General features: G+C 46.9%; 1 protein-coding gene across 3 annotated transcripts in view; it reads left to right on the plus strand.

Annotated features, from left to right (window-relative positions):
* Nucleotides 1-22645, plus strand: part of LOC146863856 (BOS complex subunit NCLN-like) — a 239404-nt gene that overhangs the window by 148089 nt on the left and 68670 nt on the right. For all 3 annotated transcript variants that reach the window (XM_085628490.1, XM_085628507.1, XM_085628499.1), the window contains exon 6: nucleotides 16663-16766. In XM_085628490.1, coding sequence (XP_085484616.1) covers nucleotides 16663-16766 — 104 coding nt within the window. The remainder of the gene's footprint in view (nucleotides 1-16662; nucleotides 16767-22645) is intronic.

The following is a 22645-nucleotide window of genomic DNA, read 5'->3' on the forward strand; positions in this document are numbered from 1 at the left end:
CTGCCAGACATATGTGACAGGCCCCTGTGGTTGTCAGGCAGGGCCCGATTGGGCAGCGAACATGCACACGTGCAGCACCAATAAATATACACGTACACAATGGTAGGTACGGGCTGCAAAGACCACGTGCTGTCTTCGCCCTCTTATTTAATCCTTTGGCCACGCCTGGCAAGAGGATGCACAAAGAGTGGTTACGGGGCATTGCCCCACTGCAGGGGTGGAGCCATGATCATTACATCCCTCCCCAAGTTAGCGGTGACCTTCGCTGATGCAGTTGACATGCAAAGTCTCTGAGCCGTTGGCTCGGTGGTGGATTGGGCCGTAGGTTATAACGCAGATGTGGAGACTGGCTGTCTACACTTTCAGCCGTCTGGGTGCTGTGAGAGTCAGCTCCAGTGCTCGCTTAGATGTCTGACTGCTCAGTAGCAGTACGGCGAGGAGTGGATCCTTCCGGCTCCATTTGCTGACAGGGGTCCTTCCGGAACCATGACAGATTCTTAGTGACTGTTTCTTGGTCTTTCTTGGCAGTGATCATAGTCTCGACCATGTGAATAACTGTCCATACGCCTGGTTCGAATTGTGTCCGAAAGTTCCATCCCGGTTTCCTGTCTTTTATCGCACTTGGCCCCCTGGCTGGAGCTGATGGGGCTTAGCGTGCAGCTTCAGACTTTCACGTCCATTGTTTTAGGTGCATCTGGCTTGAGCACTTGCAGGCTTATAAGGATGAGGCATCCATTCTCAGGAGACGGGGATGGTGTCACCCCGGTGCCCATTAAGTATCAGGCACCACTGGTACAGTTGGATAGTGCAGTGAGGTGTTTCCCGGTATTCTCGAAAGAATTGGTGTAGACTGAGCTCAGGGTTGGTGCCTTAGGCGATTCTAAGTGCCTTGCTCAAAGGGCCCATGAAGCACTCTGCTTCGCCGTTGGCTTGTGGCCATTTAGGAGTGATGCAACAATGCTTTACACCCAGGTTTTTGAGCATGTCTCTGGATTCTGACTCCTGGAACGGCGGTCCATTATCTGTTTTTATCTGTTGAGGGAGGTCAAATAGTGCAAAGGTTCTTTCCAACACTGGGGCCACATTCACAAAAGCTTTTAAGTCCACCACTTCAACTATGGGATATTGGGAGTATCTGTCAATCATCACTGCTCTCACTCGCCCGTCAGGGAAACTTCCAAAGTCGAGGCTTACTTGGAACCATGGGATTGTGCACTGCTCTTCCGTGATGACTGGCACCGGTGGTTCTTGGTAACAGGTGAGTTGACATGAAGGGCATTGTCTCACTACATCCTCGACAGCGGCTTCCAGGCCTGAAAACCAGACCTTTTCCCTCATCCGAGATTTCATCCGGACTGTCCTCTGGTGACCTCCGTGAGCTAGCGTCATTACTCGTAGTTGTAGACTTACTGGGATCTGTGCCCCTCATAGCACAAGACCCTCAGGTGTGGTGCTTGGCTCGTCACGCACTCTTCACATCTTTCCCAGGTGCGCTTTCTCTGGACCATGCCAGCTGTTGGCACCTCGCAGGAAATTCTGCCACAACCCACCCTGGAAGGCATCCATGACGTTCATGAGAACCGAGTCAGCTTTGGTTGCATCACTAATTTACGGGATCTTGAGGGCTTGTGGGCATGCTCTTTGGGACACCATGCTTATCTATTCTTCGGTGGCGTCTCTGTTATCACTGCTGTTGACTGTGAGTGATGGTGGATGCCTGTAAAGGAAATCGACAGGGTTCTTGACTCGTTGTTGGTGTACTACTTCCAGCTGGTAGTGTTGGAGCTGGATCCCCCTGTGTTCGATCCATGGAGGAAGGTGTGGTACCATCCCACAAAACAGTGAGACCAGTGGCTGATGGTCAGTAACTGCACAGAATGGTCTGCCGCTGAGGTAGAGATGGGAGTATCCACACGCCCATTTGATGGCTAGTGCCTCCCTTTCTATTTAGGAATATCGGGTCTCCGTTGGTGTGAGTGCCTTGCTGGCAAATGTGAGTGCTGGCCCTTTGCCTGGGCTCTACTTCCTGGGTGAGTACTGCTCCTAGACCCACGGGGTTGGCATCAACCAGGAGTTCAATCCGTCTTTACGAGTCAAAGTAGGCTATTGTCGTCTTGCTGAGCATGGCTTCTTTCACCTTTCGAAAAATGTCCTCTTCTTCACGGCCCCATTTCCATAAGGTGTCCATCTTCATGAGAGATCTGAGGGGCTTGAAGATGGTTTCCAGGTTTGGGATGAACCGGCCGCAGTGCGTGGCCAGCCCCAGGAAACTGTGCACGTCAGATACTGTCACCGTAGCAGGCGCTTGCTTGATGTCGTGGGACTTGCGGGGATTTACTTGGACTCCTTCTTGGTTGAAGACGTACCTCAAAAACCCGATCAATTTTAGGAAGAAGGAGCACTTTTCCTTATGGAGGGTCACCCAATGTTCAGACAGCTGCCTTAGAGCTGCTAGGAGATGTGGGTGATGCTCTTCAGCGGTTGCAGAAAGAATTAAGATATTAGCGCTGACGTTCATGACGCCTTGTATGCCTGACATGGTCTCCCGGATTGCGTCCTGGAAAACTTCCGCTGCTGAAAATATTCCATAGTTCAATCCTCTGTAGCGATGTAACCCTAGATGTGTTGAGAGCATTGTGATGTACCGGGCCTCTTCTGCTAGTAGGAGTTGATGGTACCCAGCGTTGAGGTCCAGCTTGGAGAACCATCTTGATCCATTCAGGTCTGCAATTATGTCATCCATTGTTGGCATTATGTGCCTCTTGCGCCTTATAGCTTGGTCGGGAAGGTGCATGTCTATGCAGAGTCAGATCTTGCCCAGCTGCTTTGGTTTTTAGGCGATGACCATGGGGGACACCCGCGCGTTGTGCCCGATGCCTTTTCGATCGCTTCTTGTCTCTCAAGTTTGCTTAGTTCTTGTTCGACTAGTGGTCTCATGTGGAAAGGCATGCACCTGTATAGAAGCGCTATTGGCTTAATGGACTTGTCTCTATTTAGCTTGATCTGTGGGGCCTTTAGGCACCCGAGTTCTTTGAACAGCTTGGGAAACTGATTTAGGAGCTTGTCTATTTGAAGAGCTGTCACATTATGTGCGAACGACACCAGCCCTAGGTCTTCTGCTTTGTGGCTTCCGACCAGTGTGTCGGCTTCCCTGTTAACAACGCGGAATGCATTCGTGATTTCGGGCTCTTCCAACTTTATTCTAACGGTCATCCTTCCTTTCAGCGGTATCGGTATCTGGCTACTGCAAGTGAAGATTTTGGTGCTTGTTGGCAATAGTGGTGGTTTCGGTTGGAAGTGCCGGTATTATTGAATACCCATCACGTTCATTGATGCACCGGTGTCGATGAGGGCTTTGACGCCGGACCCCACGATCTCAACTATGCACGTAGGCTGAGGATGTCTGGTTTGATTAAGTTCACTTGTAAACGAGATTAGGAATGCTCCACCTCATCGTCTGATTAGGAATCTTCTAGCATGAGTTGGTGGCGGAGTAGTGGCTTCCATGCACTTTGTGACTCCAATTCATACAGGGATAGTTGACGTTTTGTCCTCGTTGGTGCTCATCTACCTAACGCCTTCGTCCCCTGGGCCCCCCTCTACAGGCGACAGCAGAGTGATTTGGTGTTCCAGACTTCGAGCACGTACGTCCTTGTGCTGGGCATTCTTCAAAGGGGTGCTCATCCCATCCGCAGTATCCACAGTGGGATCCGGACTGGGGAGGTGTCAGTATTCTAGGTTTGTTTGTCTTACCTTGTGTGCGTATGGCGTCGGCACGCTCCACGTTCACTGAGGGGCTTTCTGGTTGTTGGGTTATTGCTATGTCTATTTCCGTTGCCCATACGGCGGATAGGCCGTGGGACCTGGATTGAATGAGGATGTCATCCAGGGTGATGTTGTGCTGCCTCAGGATGAGGCCTCTCAGTGTTTTGTTTCTTTACGCCTGGATGATTTGCACTCTCACTTCCTCGTGTTGGTCGTCCGCGGTGCAGGTGCTGGCCAACTCGCGCAGGCATGCAGAGAACATGTCTATGGATTCCCCCTTGTGTTAGTGGGCCTGGTGGTGCTTGAAGCGCTCGAAGTCAGGGTTCAACTGCGGGTAAAAATGTGCATTGAGTGCCCTCACGGCTGCCTCATAGTTGGTCGCTGCTGCTGTGTTGGTCAAGTGTTCAACCAATTTGTAGATTTCTTCACCTATGTAGTGGAGTAGGAGTGACCGTTTGATGGCACCATCAGTCTCTCGTGTTGTGACAAAATAGTGCTCCAGTCACCCAACCCATGTCCTCCAACATGGTAAAGTGGTGGCTGGGTCAGTGAGTTCTCTGATTGACGGTAGCGCGCCAAACAGCGCGTGCTGTGGAGCGGGCTTGTACTGGGGTATCCCTGGCAGAGGCGCAACGTTGTTGGCATTATCGACCATGGTTGTGGAAACTTGTGAGTATTTCAGTGAGGCAGGTCTCAGGTAAGGGTGTAATTATTCAATTGTTCTTCTTTTTCATGTATTTATAAAACACTTTTTTATCTTGACTTGGCCAATGCTTGTTTATTGGATCTGCCAATGTTTATTAGTTCCTCTCAGTGTCCACGTGCTGCAGGTTTGGAGTAGCCCTGTTGTTCTGGGAGCATCCCTGTTGCCTGTGGCAGTGATTGCCTGGGAGAGGAGCCTCAAGATGGCTTGTGGAGCTGGGCACACAGCAGATCTCCCTTGGCCTGGAGGTGACCGGGGTCGTCTCGAGGTGCTCAGAGGAGCGGCTGTCAGGGGAGACCTGCAGCGGCCGTGGGCAGCATAGGGCAGCACGATGGAGGAGAGATGACTTTTGCTTCCTCCTGGTGCGCACCGGTCGGCGTTCGTGAGTTGCTCGTCCTACGCCCTGCAGAGGTCTTCCAGTTCTCTCGGGAGAAGGGCGGCTTAGTGATCGGAGCAATGCTTGGCAGCCATCCGGAATTTGGCCGTGGTGGGTTGCCTGATCAGCTGCAGGTGAACGGTGGTGATGGGTGTCTCCCACCCTCATCGCCAGTGTGATGGGACCCTGCGGTTGTCAGGCAGGTCCTGGTCGGGCAGCCAACATGCAAACATGTAGTACCAATAAAGAGACATGTACACAACGGTAGTTGCAGGCTGTAAAGACCATGTGCGGTCTTCGCCCTTTTATTTTATAGGCTCTGGCCACACCTAGCCAGAGGATGCGCAAAGTGTGGTTCCGGGGCATTGCCCCACTGGGGGTGAAGCCATGAGAATTACATTAAGGAGCCAGGCTCAGCTTTTGCTGCCTGTGTGTAACCAGAACTCACTATGACTCTGTGCTCATCTGACACCAAGCTGCATGCTCAGACACTGTGGTGCAAGTTTAACTATTCCAAAACTATCTTCTGTGAGAAGTAACCCAGAGTGCAGGCACCACTAGTTTCTGTGTTTATTTTCATGGGATTTATAAAGCACATGGCTACCGAGGGCTTCCCAGCGCTACCGAGAGGGGCAGTAGGCAGGTGAGGCATCATGGGAACAACCAAGTTTTAAGTTTTTTCCTGAAACACCATTCATTTTTAACCAGTCTCAGTTCCGAGGTCATAGAGTTCCAGAGTTTTGGGCCAATTGTGTAAAGGATCTTCCACCCCATCTTATTCTTTTTATCTTTGGTATGTTCATCCGCAAATCGGATGAGGACCTGAGGGACCTAATCGGGACGCATGGGGAGACAAGGGATCTCATCATGGCTGGACCGCTCTCCTGCATGGCTTTGTGGGCGAGGCAGAGGGCTTTAAACTAGACCCTTATTTGAATAGGTAGCCAATGCAGTTTTTTCAGGGAGGATCTCACCGATTCGTGTCTGGGATCTCCAGGAGCATTCTGGCTGCAGCATTTTGGACCACCTGCAGTCAGTCGGTCACATATTTAGGAGAATCCAGAAATACGGCATTGCCGTAGTCCAGTCGCGAGACTACCAGGTCCTGGACCACCATCTTCTGATTCTTTTCTGTGATTAGGTCCATGATCTTACGGATCATCCACAGTGTACCAAAACAGGTTGCCGATAATTTTTTGGCTTGTGTTTCCATGGAGAGATTCAGATCTAGCCACATGCCCAGATTTTTATGGATGACTTAAGAACGGGGGAAGGACCCCAACCCACAGGCCAACTGATCCCGGCTTGTGGAACCGGGCCATTGCCTAGGAACATCAGCTCTGTTTTGTTGCCATTCAGTTTTAGGCTACAGTTAGCCATCCATTTTCCAATTTTTTCCATGAATGGTACCAGCGGCAGATGGTTCGAATTCATCTCTTCTGACACTGAGACCGCAAGCTGAGTGTCATCAGTGTAGGAAACAATTGACAAGCCAAACTCCTGTACAATGTGTGCTAGGGAACTCGGATATATGTTGAACAGGATCGGGCTGAGTGCCGAACCCTGAGGTACTCCATAGGGAGACGTGAAAATGTCTGAGAGAATGGCCGATTCCATACACTGGAATGATCTGTCCTTCAGGAAAGAGGTAAGCCATTGATTGGCTTTATCCTTAATCCCTATCTCTTTGAGTCTATGTATTAAGATCTTATGGTCCACGGTATCAAACGCCGCACTGAGATCCAAAAGTAGAATTGTGGCGGCTCTCCCCTGGTTGAATATAATTTTCAATTTCTCAGAAATCGCTAGAAAGGCCGACTCTGTGCTATGTTCTGGACAAAACCCCATCTGAGTTTTGTGTTGAAACATCTCCTGGATACGGGGTCACTCTGTTGCTTGTGTAAGACTACACCCCACAGGCCACTGTGTGCAGCTACCCCAGGGTCTGGTTCAGGCCTTTAAGACAGATGAAAAAAGTGGGGGAGGGATCTCTAAAAGAGGCGTGGTACATGTAGTGATAGGCATGGCTGAACCACGTAAACTAAATTTGTGATTCCCTAGTGTGTCACCCGACCAGTATTTTGATGTCTATCTGAGTTTTCTTTTATTGCATGCAGATATAATAACACAGCAACTGATGCACACTAAAACCAGTCAGGGTTATTGACTTTGTCAGTGGTTGTCTGTGTGTCTTTTGGAGCAAAGCTAAGGATTGGATGATCATGTATTCTGAACAACCTTTTGACCCACTGACAGGTACTGTGAGAAACAAGCACTGCCTTCAGCCTCAATTCTAGTTACCAATAGCTAACACTCAAACGGAGGGCAAGATTAAGTAAAACGTGGAATATAAATGGGAACTGAACAACTAACAAGGATTACCTGAACATTTATTACATTAATTGTTCGGAAATCGTCAGTGTTTTTCACAGTAAGGTTAAGGATAGGTAGGGACCCGTTTCAATGTCTGCTTTAAAACACTGCCGGGTCTGAGACCCAGAGGGCCTCATCGCACTTAAAGCCCTAGTCTGGTTTCTATTCAGACCCACCTTTGATGAGACTCCCAGAAGCCTCTATGTGCAGCTACCCCATGGTGTATTTTCACCTTCTGGTGCACCTATGTGATCAACACCTCTCTCCCGGCAAAAACACTCTGCACAGTGCAGGCTCTCTTTCCAATAACAAGGGTTGTATCATCCCCACAAGGCTCTGCATGGTAATAAACTGGTGTATTTGTTGTCCTGGGTTCATGTATATGATATAAAATACTTTAATCTGTACACTGAAAAGAATACTGCAAGTCACCTAGGAGGTCTCTGATGCAATGAAGGCACTTGACCTGTAGCCTTGTGCCTCTGTATGGTAACAGACCTCCGCAGTAGATTAACCCATATATAGTAGGGGGGAGAAATGATTTACTTATACATTAATTAACTTTTTTCTTATTATAGGTGCAGTCTGACTACAGAACACTCCTTGAGTACACAAGGTGCATTACAAACAAGTAACAATGTCACAGTGGCACTCATGTTGCTTTGTTTGAATCCCACATCTTGTTCTTTCCACAACCTTACCCATAGAAGGGGTGAGCCCTGTGACCTAGCAGGGACTGCGATTAATACCCCAGTCATGGCAGGCACGCTGGAACACTAATCACCCAAGATGGTATCCAGGAGTTTGGGCAGGTGCGTAGATTTGTGGTCCCCAAGGTGCTTATACAAAGAGCCAGGTCTTCAGCTTCCTGTGGAACTCAAGAAGTGAGTAGGAGGTTAAGATGTGTTGAGGGAGGTTGTTTCATCCCTTGGGTGTGATGTAGGAGAACAAGCGACCTCCAGATTTGCTTTTGCAGATGCGGGGAATGGGTGCAAGTGAGAGTGAGGCAGAGCATAGCTGTCTGGTGGGTTGGTGAAAGTGTATGCAGCTGTATTGCTTCTCACTAGTTGGAAGATGTAGGAAGGATAGCAGAATTGCTGCAGCAACTTCCAAGCCGTGCCCAGTCTCACTGAGTGTGGTAAACTCGCACCCGTTTCAGAGATAGCTAGTAGCGATTACCACCTGCTTTCTAGATATGAAACAAAGGATGGGGTACAGGGCACTGAACTGTATAAGCTTGGACAGTCATGGGAGCAAAAAAAATAGTATTGGATGCACAGGTCTCGGTTGCGCAGTGCATCCAAGAACCAGATATAAAAAACTTGTGCGCAGGGTCTGCATCACAAAATTGACAGAAACCTGCGCAAGATGTTTTTGTTGGGTTTACTTTCCAACACTGCAAAGATGTGAAAGTAGTGCAGAGCAGCACAAAGCACTATTTTGCATTACTCTTTGTCAAGTGGGTGTTCCTCGGGTGGTACATCGAGGCCCTATATATCCCTGCGACTAGAAGGGTCTGACTCAGATAACAGTATATTACTTTTGGGAATAAGCCATTCAGAGCAAAGATTACAGATGAAAATGTTGTCACCACATTGTATTTTATTTTTAGACATTGTTCTCTCAACAGTTAGTTTCTTTGTGAAAAACCATGAGCAATATACACAAATGATCCCTTGCTAAATTTAGACTTTTTCTACATTTCAGAACTGTATAGCTTTCTGGGTTCACGCAAGGTTTTCACTTCTGTTGCTATCACAAACTGTAAGTAGGTAGAAGCCACAAAGAACAGGAAAAATTGATTACCGCATGCAAAAATAGAAAAATGTGAGCAATGGGCACCTGATTAGTTTTTCCCGACCATTGACATTTGGTGGATAGAAGGGGTGATGAGTAGAAGTGTTGCTCAAATAAAGGAGTGTCTAGGCAAGCAGGAGTAGAGATATCTCACTTCATTGTGGCCTTGGTTTTATGATACTCTTGCTTGGAGCCAGCATCACAGTTGCCTGCTGTGAGATCCATCAACTTACACAAAGGCTGTGTCTCAACAACAACCAGAAACAGTAGCCACCCAAATCAGCTCTAAAACCTTAGACAATGGATCCGCATCCCATGTCAGGGAAATGGGTATTAAAGGGGATCCAAACAACCAACTTGGTTCATTTCCGGGTTACTCATGATTAAGGGGGGAAGTGGTCCGCATATTACTCAAGGTTGGTGACAGGTTAGTCTCCCAATGGTGAGTGGACATTGCTTGAATTCTGCACTTTCTGCTGGAGAAGCTGATGAGCTTCCTAGAGTGTAGAAGCTTGCCTGCCTGCTGAGAGATGGAAGGAATGTACTTGGCCCTGTAGAAGGAGTGACTGTCCTGGAGGAGACGTCCAGTGCTTTCCTGGCATGTGGAAATATCTGAGAAAGCGACTACATGGGGGAAGATAAGAAGTCAGAATACTGCCGAAGCCAAAGTGGGAGACTTGATCGGCCTGGAGGCAACAACTGCCGAAGATATCCACTGGCTGCACCTGCCATCTCAGAGTCCCATTTAGAGCCAGCCTAGGGACACCACTACTGATGTGGACATCTTAGCCACTGTGCTGATACCTTCGAGCTGTTGAGTTCCCAGTGACGTTGCCACCAATGTACCCATAATTCAAGAGCCGCAGAGATAAAACTACTGCACTCACCCATCCGGGCAGCACCTGAACTAGAGTCTAAAACTATATACAAAAAGTGAGGATGGAATGCTTGAATTAATCTCAGCCACTGGTACTTACTCAGGCCGCATCCCAATCCATCCTTATTTTGCACACCATATCTCCAGCTACATGCAAATCAGTCTTGACCCTGCTCCAATCAGAACAGTCCAGCATGAACAGCCAAGCCAGGTCCTCTCTGAACAGGAACACAAGCAACCCCAGACTGGTTTTGCCCTGGTTATGAGCTCATCAGCCAGATACAGCTTCGTTCTAGTAACATGGTGTGCACCGGACCCACATCTGGGCATACCTGTCCCACTTAACGTGACTGACTAAAGTATATAAAGAAGTGATAGATGGAATACTTGCATTGATCTCACCCACTGGTAATTACTCTGGCCGCATCCCAATCCATTGTTATTTTGCCCACCGTCTCACAAAAGTTTGGACCTGCTCCAATCAGAATCGTCCAGCCCGAACTGCCAAGCCAGGTACTCCCTGTACGGAAACATAAGCAACCCAGGATCTGTTTCACCCTAGTTATGGCCTCATATGCCGGGTACAGCTTAGTTGTAGTGACACAGGACCAACATCTGGGCATACCCGTCCACTTAGGCTGACACATTAAAGTATACAAAAAAAGTGATGGATGGAATTATTGAATTAATCTCAGCCACTGGTAATTACTCAGACCTCATCCCAATCCACTGTTATTTTGTACACCATGTTACCTCAGTTTGGACCCATCTATATGCCAATCAGTCTAGACTCTGCACCAATTGGAACAGTCCAGCCCGAAATGCTAAGCCAGGTCCTCCCTGAATCTCCTCTCTCCGCCTCTCGATGGCAGTTACCGCTTATAGGATTTCAGCCTCCACTTGTTAACTCTTTTAATACCAGCACGTGTTGTACCTGAGCTGAAAATGCCTTGTTCGTTTTGCATCGCCTCTGACTGTCCGTGCTGTCTCCCTCTGGGTTCCCTGCCGTTCGTCATCTCAAGGCCTGCGGTAGGGATGACTGTGTTATTGGCCACCCTTGCTGCCATTGTCCTTTGTTTTTTTTAGGACAGGCTGTCTTCTTTGACCATGCCACTGAGATGCTCACGTTCTTTGTGGCTAGCTTGATTGCCTACTATTGCCTTCAGTTGCTGCCCATTAACTCAAGTATACCTATTATGTTTAGGATAATCATGCCTATGCCTATGCCCTCTAGGTGCATCCCATCCATTGCGTAATATTCCGGTATCCTCAAAATTACGTGGCCATGTCTCACTTTCTTGAAGCCCCTGCAGAATTTTCCCATTACCACGTTCAATTTCCACCTTGACTTCTCTACTGTGATATTGTTTTCTGTCCCTTTCCATTCGGCTCTGGGTACTGGTTCTGACCAGATTATTGCAGACATCCCTGTCAGTCTTGCTATCGTGAGCAGACTTTTCAAACCCATTGCTGAATTCTGCATTGGCCCCTGATTAGGCCTGTTTTTAGGTCTCGCCTAGCGATGCAACGCATGCTCTGCTCGCCTTGGCGAGTTCTATTGTTGTGGGTTTTGCGTCCGAAGGGGGACAGGAGATGTGCACTTGCCCGGACAGCCGATGTGCACGCTCATGGCGTGTCTTCTCTGGCGATCTCAGCTTGCGCCCGGACAGCAGATGTGCACGCTCACGGTGCATTCTTTTCCGCCTGTTGCTGCTTCTTTTATTTTTTGGGTTTGGTGTGAGGGCGCGGGCTCCCTCAGATGCACTGAGCCTGCCCAAGCGCACCACAACATCGGCTGGAGCCACTTTGCTTGGCACCCGTCGCTGTGTACAGACGCCATGTATCTCGTTGCAGCTTAAGGCCTTGGGATCCCTGTGCTAAATCGAGCTGGTTCGACTCCTGTTTCAAGAAGCACCATTATTTTTAGCTTTCACTGATTACGCATTTCCAGCACCTTGACTGGCTGAATGCTAAGTCTCTGTGAAATAAAAACAATAAAGTTACAACCATGGCGCCGCGCAAAAACTGCAGCAGCATAGTCAGAGACTCCTTGTGCGACACCATCAGTGTCAGGACAGGCAGGGAGGACTGGAGGCTGCACAGTGTCGGGCAGAGGCTAGAGCCTGCGCTGCGTAGAGATCGCTGTGGCAGACTGTCGGAGCCTGATACTTTGTTTATGGTATTGGCATTGTGAGGATGTCAGGCCAGACTCTCTGTGCTATGTGCATTTAGCGTGAAACTGACAACACCGAGAGGCGGGACCAGCTTCATTTGGATCCCGTGTTTGTAGTATTACTCTTCTCCTCTGTGCCCGCACCCGATAAGACAAGGTTGCGCCACGGCACAGCTGCGTGTGTGTGCTTCTCTGCAGGAGGCACTACGGGTGCCATGCAGAATTGTTTTTGTGGCACCAGTTAGCAGGAAGAGCAGAAACCTATGGCACTCCCTTTGCTCCCGACCCCCTAGCACTCACGGACATGTGTGCGTGCAATGGAGTTGGAGTCTTGTCTAAGCGCAGTGCAGGGGCCATGCACTGGCTTAAAAGGGCCAGCCTGACCTGCCGCACCGCCATTCAGTCTTAGGAGTTGAAATGCTGTGGACTGCATCGGAGGGATCATGGCGATGAATGAGCTACTGCTACCAGCCATTAAAAGGGTTTTCAGCGCTTGACTGATATCAGGAAGCCTGCTTTTTAATTTTCCAAAATCCTGCCGGAAAACAACATGCGGAGGATTTCCAAACCTTTGAAACTGCTGCCAACCAGAGCGAGACATCCTCAGGAGAGGAGACTTGCCTCGAACTCTCCATCCCGAAGGCCCAAGAAACGTGGCAGCTGAAGATGTGCTATCAAAGCTTGGCCGAAGCGCTCAGCCTGGAGACCCCCAGGCACTTGTGAAATGGGAGCTAGCAGGTTAGTCACGCTGTGCACGGTGTTTATATGATATCAGCAGCATGGGCTTAACTGTATTAGGTTAACACAAATGTAATGACATGGATGTGTAAGACGTGCTTAATTATAATTTCTTTACCTTTACATTTTTGGGCACATTTTAACACGGCATATTGTATTCTACTAACAACAGATTGAAAGGGAATACCTGCTTGTACTACATGTTCTTCTTCTGCGGCTTTGGTCCTATCTCAAACATTTCATTTGGTCTTTGCAATGGAGCATTGGAAACATTTTGAACAAGCATTTACAATGCAATAGGTCTCGCATTACTGAAAGCTTGAGCTCTTGGCATTGCATTATAATGTGCAATGCCAATAGCTAAAACTTTTATTAATGCGAGACCTATTGCATTGCAAATGCTTGTCTTAAACAGCTAATAACCAAAGGCACAGCCAATAGTCCTGGTGTGTTTTAGGTGTAGGTCAGGTGTTGTGTTATTTACGTGGATGCAATAACAATGATCAGAGAGACACAAAAATACGGACTGGTGACAATGTGGAAATCATAATCATTTAGTTTACATGTTTAAGCCCCCCCCCATCCCATCCCATCCCAGTTAAAGCCTTGCCGCTCCTTTGAAGGTGCAGTTCTGTTGCCTTAAATGGCCATGCCCTACACATGATACCTGTGCCACGCCAACCTTCCATCTGTCCTGAATCAAAGATCTGCCTGAAGTCTTCATGGGCGCTAAAAGCCGTACAAAAAGAAGCAGTAGTACAGGCAGCCCGCCCCGTTTAAAAACGGCGACTCCGTGTTTGAGTGTCCTGGTGCATGGTGGACTGTGCTGGGTGTCTGCTCACGGGTGGGTGACTGTGAAAGGTTGGCATGCAGTTCTGCCCGTGGGAGGCACTGGCTCACCTGGCAGCGTACAGACAGTCCTTTTGCATGTTGAACACTGGGTGCAGGCCCCGTTCACTGTCACGAGCTTCGGGTCTTCAGTGAGCGCGCGCTCTTCGGGGGCCCCCATTGCCGAGCTGTGAGAGGGAATCACTATTCACAAGTGCACCCGAGGCGTTGGCGGCTGATGTGAGACGGACTTGTTAAAGCACTGCTTCCAGTTTTAAACAGCTATGGCAGCAGTAGCAATCTTAAAAGTAAATAAAGGCTCACGAGAGCGAGGCCAGCAAGTTCCACGTTGACTGGGAGATAAAACCAGAGGCAGCTGTGGCAACAGGGAAGAAAAGAAAAATCATTGGAAAGCAGCGATAGATGTCCCAATGTAATATACGAGACAGCTAAGTGGGACGGGATACATGAAACTGTTGATGTGTCTAAAATAATATAGCTCAGTGTACTGGTCATCGCGCTCGAAATGCGGGTGGTGCGTTATCCAGGCATCTTTACATATACCTAGCACTATCATTTTAATTAGAAATACGGTATATTCAATTTAGACTACAATCTACAAAGATTTCTCTTATTTTCCAACATCTACATATCATGGTAGCTCTTCTCTCGTGTCCTATGCTCGCTTGTGAAGAAAGTCCAGCAATATTGACGCATGGATGCTGCTCCTCTTTCGGTTAGGCTTAAACATTTCAGCAGCTATATAGTCAGGGGTTTACAAATACCCCTAACAATGTTGACGCCTTACTCTGACAGGGATGCGCGGTCTAGTGTGCTCAATGTAACAATGCTGATTGGCTGATTTTTGTTTACATGCTCCCAAGGAGGCGGGCGTTTTACATCTATCACGTAACTCGAGGCACCGTATGAGTTTTGCAGTTCTCTTGGAGGACTTTGAAGAGTATACCTCTGTCAAGTCAAAGTGAACTATTCAGTGCCTCGGGGGACTTTGAAGAACCTATTCGTGTAATCAAGCCAAGCCAAAAATGCCTGTTCAGAATAGCGAAAGAGGGTTGGTCCTCAGACTAAAGTGACCGTCAGTTGTGGTGTAGTATGAGCTGCGAACGGGTCGCTGATGTTTAAAGGAACCTTTGTCTGTAAGTGACCGGGCACCAGTTGACGAGGAAGGTGATGTGCTGGTGCTGACAACGTGAGTAGAGCTGCGCACTCTGGGGTTGATAAGGTGGGTGAGCAAAGCTGCAGCTGCAGAGTAGGATTAATTATTGCCATAGATATCTCCCAAACAAGTTGCCTCGACACGGAAAATAAAATATTGAAGATGACTTACGTGTATAATGTTATCCTACTTCTTAAAATATGAAACCGCTGATTGTAACGGAACATGAAATGCAACACACGATCGGAAAGATCACATTTTACAATATACTTCTTAATTCAAGTAATGATACCCATACTGTCATCTTTGTTATATCGAAACGTCTCCACCTTGAAAAAAATAACGCTAGGCGCGAGAGCGCGCGCACGCCACAGCGAGCCATGTGGTTTCAATTATCGCGCCCGTGTCTGGGCACGATAATTGAAACCACATGTTGGCGGTGCGGGTAACTGACACCAATACGCCATGGGCGGAGCAATGCACCCGCCTTTGGCCAATTGCGTGCTGTCTTTGTAAAAAAGACACACGCAAAAGCCAATAGCGTGGCCCAAAAGGAAAAGCACACGCTTGTGCGTGTGCGATTCCTGGGTCAGTTTCCGAAACCCCCTACAAGAGGTCTCTCACTGTGCGAGAAGTGCTGCACACTGCAACGCTAGGCGCAAGACCTAAAAATTGTATGTGCAGCCATGTATTTGCTTGCAGAAACAGGGAAGTGTCACTTATAGTCGTTGAACGTTACTCATAATTACACTGAAATTATAAAAATGTCACACGTGGCAATCTGAAACTTTGGGAGCTATGTTGCATACACATGGTAGCAGGTACAACCTTACCCCTCCAGAGCTTTCTTTAAATCTGAACAAGTATTACGTGTGCATGTGTATTTACATGGTGGGGTAATGTACTGTAACTGCTCCCCTGTGACACTGTGCTATAACTCAGTATTCATTTAAAAATCAATGTTTTGTTGGAAAACAGTGACCAGCACTTTCTGGGTTCCAAACAAGCATTTGCAATGCGATAGGTCTTGCATTTGCGAGAATTTGAGCTATTGGCATTGTAATGACAATGCCTTTTATTTATGTGTTCGGAAAAGCTGCAAGCGGTGCGTAAACACGCACTTATACTCCTTGCTTTTTGTAAGCAAAGACTGCACACATATGCACAAAGTGCATGTTTACGTACCGCTTTCAGATTTTTAAAATATATCATTAAAAGGCACTGATATTTACAATGCCAATAGCACAAACTCTTGCAAATGCGAGACCTATTGCATTGCAAATGCTTGTTGTTTTTGCCGTGCTTCCTTTCGCAGACTTTCTTCTCATGTCCATCCTCCCACTTTCCTTCCCGTGCATGGCTGGCGGGAATTGAGAGGGAGTGAGAGGGCCTTTTCTTTAGGGAAGGCAATAGCCGCTGGACCCTCGGCATGGGTTATTCCTCCAGACCCTCCATATCCCTGCACCCCACCTTCCCCCAAACCCTCCCCCCACATCAGCACTCTGCAACACTGGATCTTTCAACAACTACTTGTCCATCCATGCTGTATCTATTCTGCTGTAGTTAAAAAAGACTATGGAGACTTTTGGTTAAACCGAGCCATGCCCACCCCTTGGTCTTTGATTTACATTGTATGTGTGTCTGGGAGCAATTACATTCATGACTTTGCATATATATTATATTTTAAATAAATCACACGTAATAAAACTGTCTCAATCTGCATTCAACAGAGAGTTTCATATCTAAGGAAAACTGATTATAAACAAAGAGTTTATTGTTAAAGAGTTTCTCTAAAGTGATTGTTGAAGTATTTGGAATATGAAGCAACTCTCTCATTTTGTTGTTGTGTTTGCAGTATCTGTCCTTCGGTGCTGACTCGAATGGCAGTGGGGTGGCGGCTTTATTAGAATTGATGAGGCTGTTCCGTGGGCTGTACAGTGATGCCAGAAGCCGGGCCAGGTAGGTCATCTGTAGAAAAGATGGTACTTCATGATCTGCAACGAATACTTTTATGGCGCGGTTCCACAATATCCAAGTCAGAATACTGTCTGATGTGAATATTGTGTTCTAAATATCTATTATAAAGATATGGAATGAGGGGAAACTCTACACCCAGTGGAAGAATATTTAGGACATATTTTTTATCTCAGATGATATTTCCGCAGACTGTATTCTGAGATACTATGTTCCATATAACTGTTTTCTTTTCTTTGGTATGGAAACACTCACATGTCCAGGCTTTCACAGGGATCCAGAAAAAAACAAAGAACACTTTCACACTTTGAGACTCTTTGCGTGTTTCCCCATGTTCACTTTCACTTTCTGATCTATACTGTGGGCTGATATTTTATAAATAGACCCAGCGTCCTCCTGCCCCCATTTCAGGACACTCTTCTGCCACTGAGAAGGGAACATGACTCAATAATTCATGCTAATGAACAGTTATGAAAACTGTGAAGCGTTGTACATCAGAATCACATTTTTAGATATCAATTATAGCCAGCGGTTAGCTGCCTGTTTTCAAAGGTATATTGTGTACAATACCATTGTCTAGAGTGGGGCTTGTGTTAGCCTTTGCTTATCATTGCTTGTTGTCAGTCTCAGTTGCTTGGTTCTTGTTTCATTGCTTTCCCTTCTCTTCTTGTGTTTGTCCCATTCCCGCGCATTTTGACTGGATGGCTTGCATCCGTCCTCGGATGACTTTAGGGTTACTGCTTTATCTCTATTCTGTTTCAGCATGCCATTGGAGTGCATGTGTTTCTTTCTTTCTCACCTGTGTGCTGCTTGGCTTTCACATCCCCACACGTTCCATGATGCTGCTTCCATCTTATCTGTTGCTTCCCTGCCCCACTGTCCTGCTACACAAAATGGCAGTGGTTTATAAGTTTATATATTCATATGAACTTTTTCCTGTATCTGGTGCAATCATGTGTTTTATGCTATTTTATTTGACGATAGTAACTCTTCCATTGTTATTAATTAGTCACCTGTGTTAGCACGTAATTCTGCACTTGCACTTTACATGTAGGTAAGGCACATTGCAACGCGTCATGTGATCAAGGCCTTTGGAAGGCCGAAACGCGTTATGGCGGCGGCGGTGCGGGGAAGCGAATAAACTCACCTTTTGCACTAGAAACCTTGGGTCCGTGTTCGTCCTTTCCGGGGCAAACTGGAGGTCAGAGAGACGAAGCTAGCAATATATATCTATATAGGTACCTTCTTGGACCTACTAAAGGTGTTTAAATGCTGTAAATATACAGTGTGCTAATATGAATGCGGCAAGGAGCCTACTAAAGGTAAACAATGTACCAATACGGACTACTAAGTCCAGCATGCTGTGCTTAAAATCAACGTGAACAACGTGGCCCACTGTGGGCGGACAATAAAGGCAACATGCAAGCTGGAAATCCAAATGCCGCATTCTGAACCGAAACCCATGAGGAAGAGGCTGTGCCTCGAAACGCGTCGGGTTCAAGCAGAAATTACCCGAGAATCTGTTGTCTGCTTTCTACTGAAATTAATCCAGTAAGGGTTAGCCGTGACTGGGAGTGCATTCTTGAAAGCTCAGGCTCTTGGTGAAAAATAATTAACACGGCGGCCTTGCCGTGAAGAATTGCACCACCTTCCATTGAAAACAAGAAAGGAGAGGGCTGCGCGGCATTAGAACTTTCTACAGCCACGATCAGCACAGTCCGGAAGAGAAAAAATTGCAGAAACTACCTTCTTGGACCTACTAAAGGTGTTTTAATGCTGTAAATATACATTGTGCTAATGTGAATGCGGCAAGGAACCTACTAAAGGTAAACAATGTACCAATACGGACTACTAAGTCCAGCATGCCATTGGAGGGCAAGTGTTTCTTTCTTTCTCACCTGTGTGCTGCTTGGCTTTCACATCCCCACACGTTCCATGATGCTGCTTCCATCTTATCTGTTGCTTCCCTGCCCCACTGTCCTGCTACACAAAATGGCAGTGGCAGCATCATGACACACAGTTGACCTTTTTTGAATACATGTCAACATGATGCTGCAGCACTTTTGTTTTTGTTTTTTCAGCATAAGCAACATCCTTTTTCTTACTGATGCAGTTACCCATCAGCAACGGGGGATTGCAAAGCTAAAAGGTATCTGTGCTGCAGAAGCATTTCTAATTTAAATGAATTTAACTTCAATATTCACCTACTAACATGACTTGGGCAGCAAGAACATGAAGATTATTGATGATGTCCATGAGACTAAAACAAGGATGAACAACACCTCTTGATGGTCTGGATCACTTTTAAGTAAAGCACATTTACATTTGTTTTGCAAAGAACTAGAAGACCTCCTCTGATTTTGTAAATCTTTCCCAACCCAGCACTAGCAACTTGAGAACAAAACATGCTATATGAGCCCATTTAAACTAGACCCTGTACATATTATGAAAAGGCTTTCATGTTGGACTGAATACGCTGTATATGTGCCGGAGTGTCCCTGTGATTTACGTTATATTGGTAGCACCAAGTTGCCAGTGCACAAGCGGATACTCCAGCACATAAGAGCTATAAGTAGCAGGCATTTTGGTGAGACACATGGCGGCAGCCCGGAACATCTAAAATATTTTGTTGTCGATAATATCCCCCCCCTTAAGGAGGGGAGGCAACCGTGAGGCCCAACTACATCTTTTAGAAACTAGGTACATTGTGGAGCTCGATACAAAGACTCCATTCGGGCTCAATGCAAGTGAGGATTTCTTCACTTGCTTATGAGGGATTTCTCCGATGATGAACTGTACAGTAATCGATGTCTAAAATCTCTTGTTTTCGATCTTTTTATGTACATATGTAATCAAATATTTCAGTAATTTTAGTCTCTGAATCACAAGGTTCTTATCTGTATATACATAGCACTTAGCACTTTTTGGAATCTATTTGAGATTCTATAAGGTGACACGTCATGCACATTTTTCACTCAATCACAGTAGTACATGGAGAAATTGAGAAAGCTCACTAAGGGCTCAATTAGTGTCAATAGTGGAAAACTAATAGCAATCGATCTAGGCATAATGAGAAAATGCTTGTTTTGAGTATCTATGATAAAAAGTAGCTAAGTACTTACTTTTTTCATGGTTTTTATTGGATTCAATACATCTTTTAGCACAGTTTTAACACTTGTATTGTTATTATTATACATTGTGTTTTTAAGTTTACAGGTTTTACACGGATTGTTGCATATAGAGGATTGTATATAAGGTGCCTCCAGCATTGGCAATTTTTTTATTCTTTTAATAATTCTTATTTAAAGAAATATTGATTGATCTTAACAGCCAAACAAATCTGGGTTTATAAGTTTATATATTCATATGAACTTTTTCCTGTATCTGGTGCAATCATGTGTTTTATGCTATTTTATTTGACGATAGTAACTCTTCCATTGTTATTAATTAGTCACCTGTGTTAGCACGTAATTCTGCACTTGCACTTTACATGTAGGTAAGGCACATTGCAACGCGTCATGTGATCAAGGCCTTTGGAAGGCCGAAACGCGTTATGGCGGTGGCGGTGCGGGGAAGCGAATAAACTCACCTTTTGCACTAGAAACCTTGGGTCCGTGTTCGTCCTTTCCGGGGCAAACTGGAGGTCAGAGAGACGAAGCTAGCAATATATATCTATATAGGTACCTTCTTGGACCTACTAAAGGTGTTTTAATGCTGTAAATATACATTGTGCTAATATGAATGCGGCAAGGAGCCTACTAAAGGTAAACAATGTACCAATACGGACTACTAAGTCCAGCATGCTGTGCTTACAATCAACGTGAACAACGTGGTCCACTATGGGCGGACAATAAAGGCAACATGCAAGCTGGAAATCCAAATGCCGCATTCTGGACCGAAACCAATGAGGAAGAGGCTGTGCCTCGAAACGCGTCGGGTTCAAGCAGAAATTACCCGAGAATCCGTTGTCTGCTTTCTACTGAAATTAATCCAGTAAAGGTTAGCCGTGACTGGGAGTGCATTCTTGAAAGCTCAGGCTCTTGGTAAAAAATAATTAACACGGCGGCCTTGCCGTGAAGAATTGCACCACCTTCATTTGAAAACAAGAAAGGAAAGGGCTGCGCGGCATCAGAACTTTCTACAGCCACGATCAGCACAGTCCGGAAGAGAAAAAATTGCAGAAACTACCTTCTTGGACCTACTAAAGGTGTTTTAATGCTGTAAATATACATTGTGCTAATATGAATGCGGCAAGGAACCTACTAAAGGTAAACAATGTACCAATACGGACTACTAAGTCCAGCATGCTGTGCTTAAAATCAACGTGAACAACGTGGCCCACTGTGGGCGGACAATAAAGGCAACATGCAAGTTGGAAATCCAAATGCCGCATTCTGAACAGAAACCCATGAGGAAGAGGCTGTGCCTCGAAAGGCGTCGGATTCAAGCAGAAATTACCAGAGAATCTGTTGTCGGCTTTCTACTGAAATTAATCCCGTAAGGGTTAGCCGTGACTGGGAGTGCATTCTTGAAAGCTCAGGCTCTTGGTAAAAAAAAATATATCTATATATATATTCACTTAAAAAACCATAGGTTGCACACAGGTTATAGATCCACGCACCCTCCTGAGGCGGGAGCCGGGAGCGCCACGTACCTTTTTAAAAACTTGTGTGTCACTAAATTGTGTTATATTTTTAACTACTCACTTCATTTCCTGGCACCTCAGGACTCTGTTGCCTGATCCTTAAGCTCACCGCACAGCGGACTCAGCGCTGTTGCGAACTCGAGTTCAAAAACTATTCCTGCCGCCATTGCCGGCGAGGCGCGAGGCCACGCCCACTCCGAGGCCACGCCCCCGCCCTAATCTGTATGAAACGCTGAATACGAGTGTTTACTTCAGACCCACGCACCCTCCTGAGGCGGAAGCCGGGAGCGCCACGTACCTTTTTAAAAACTTGTGTGTCACTAAATTGTGTTATATTTTTAATAATTCACTTCATTTCCTGGCACCTCAGGACTCTGTTGCCTGATCCTTAAGCTCACCGCACAGCGGACTCAGCGCTGTTGCGGACTCGAGTTCAAAAACTATTCCTGCTGCCATTGCCGGCGAGGCGCGAGGCCACGCCCACTCCGAGGCCACGCCCCCGCCCTAATCTGTATAAAACGCTGAATACGAGTGTTTACTTCAGACCCACGCACTCTCCTGAGGCGGAAGCCGGGAGCGCCACGTACCTTTTTAAAAACTTGTGTGTCACTAAATTGTGTTATATTTTTAACTACTCACTTCATTTCCTGGCACCTCAGGACTCTGTTGCCTGATCCTTAAGCTCACCGCACAGCGGACTCAGCGCTGTTGCGGACTCGAGTTCAAAAACTATTCCTGCCGCCATTGCCGGCGAGGCCACGCCCACTCCGAGGCCACGCCCCCCGCCCTAATCTGTATAAAACGCTGAATACGAGTGTTTACTTCAGACCCATGCACCCTCCTGAGGCGGAAGCCGGGAGCGCACGTACCTTTTTAAAAACTTGTGTGTCACTAAATTGTGTTATATTTTTAACTACTCACTTCATTTCCTGGCACCTCAGGACTCTGTTGCCTGATCCTTAAGCTCACCGCACAGCGGACTCAGCTCTGTTGCGGACTCGAGTTCAAAAACTATTCCTGCCGCCATTGCCGGCGAGGCGCGAGGCCACGCCCACTCCGAGGCCACGCCCCCGCCCTTTTCACCCCCTTGATAACATGTGCATTCATCGTACGCGCAGCGGACGGGCGCAGCGGGCGCGCCGTTTGTGCGCCGAAGGCGCGCCTAAGGCAAGCCCGTCTGCGCCCGTCCTCGCCAAGACATCGCCTCTCTCCTGTCCCC

The sequence above is a fragment of the Triturus cristatus genome, chromosome 2_1 (genome assembly GCF_964204655.1).
Source record: "Triturus cristatus chromosome 2_1, aTriCri1.1, whole genome shotgun sequence".
Taxonomy (NCBI): domain Eukaryota; kingdom Metazoa; phylum Chordata; class Amphibia; order Caudata; family Salamandridae; genus Triturus; species Triturus cristatus.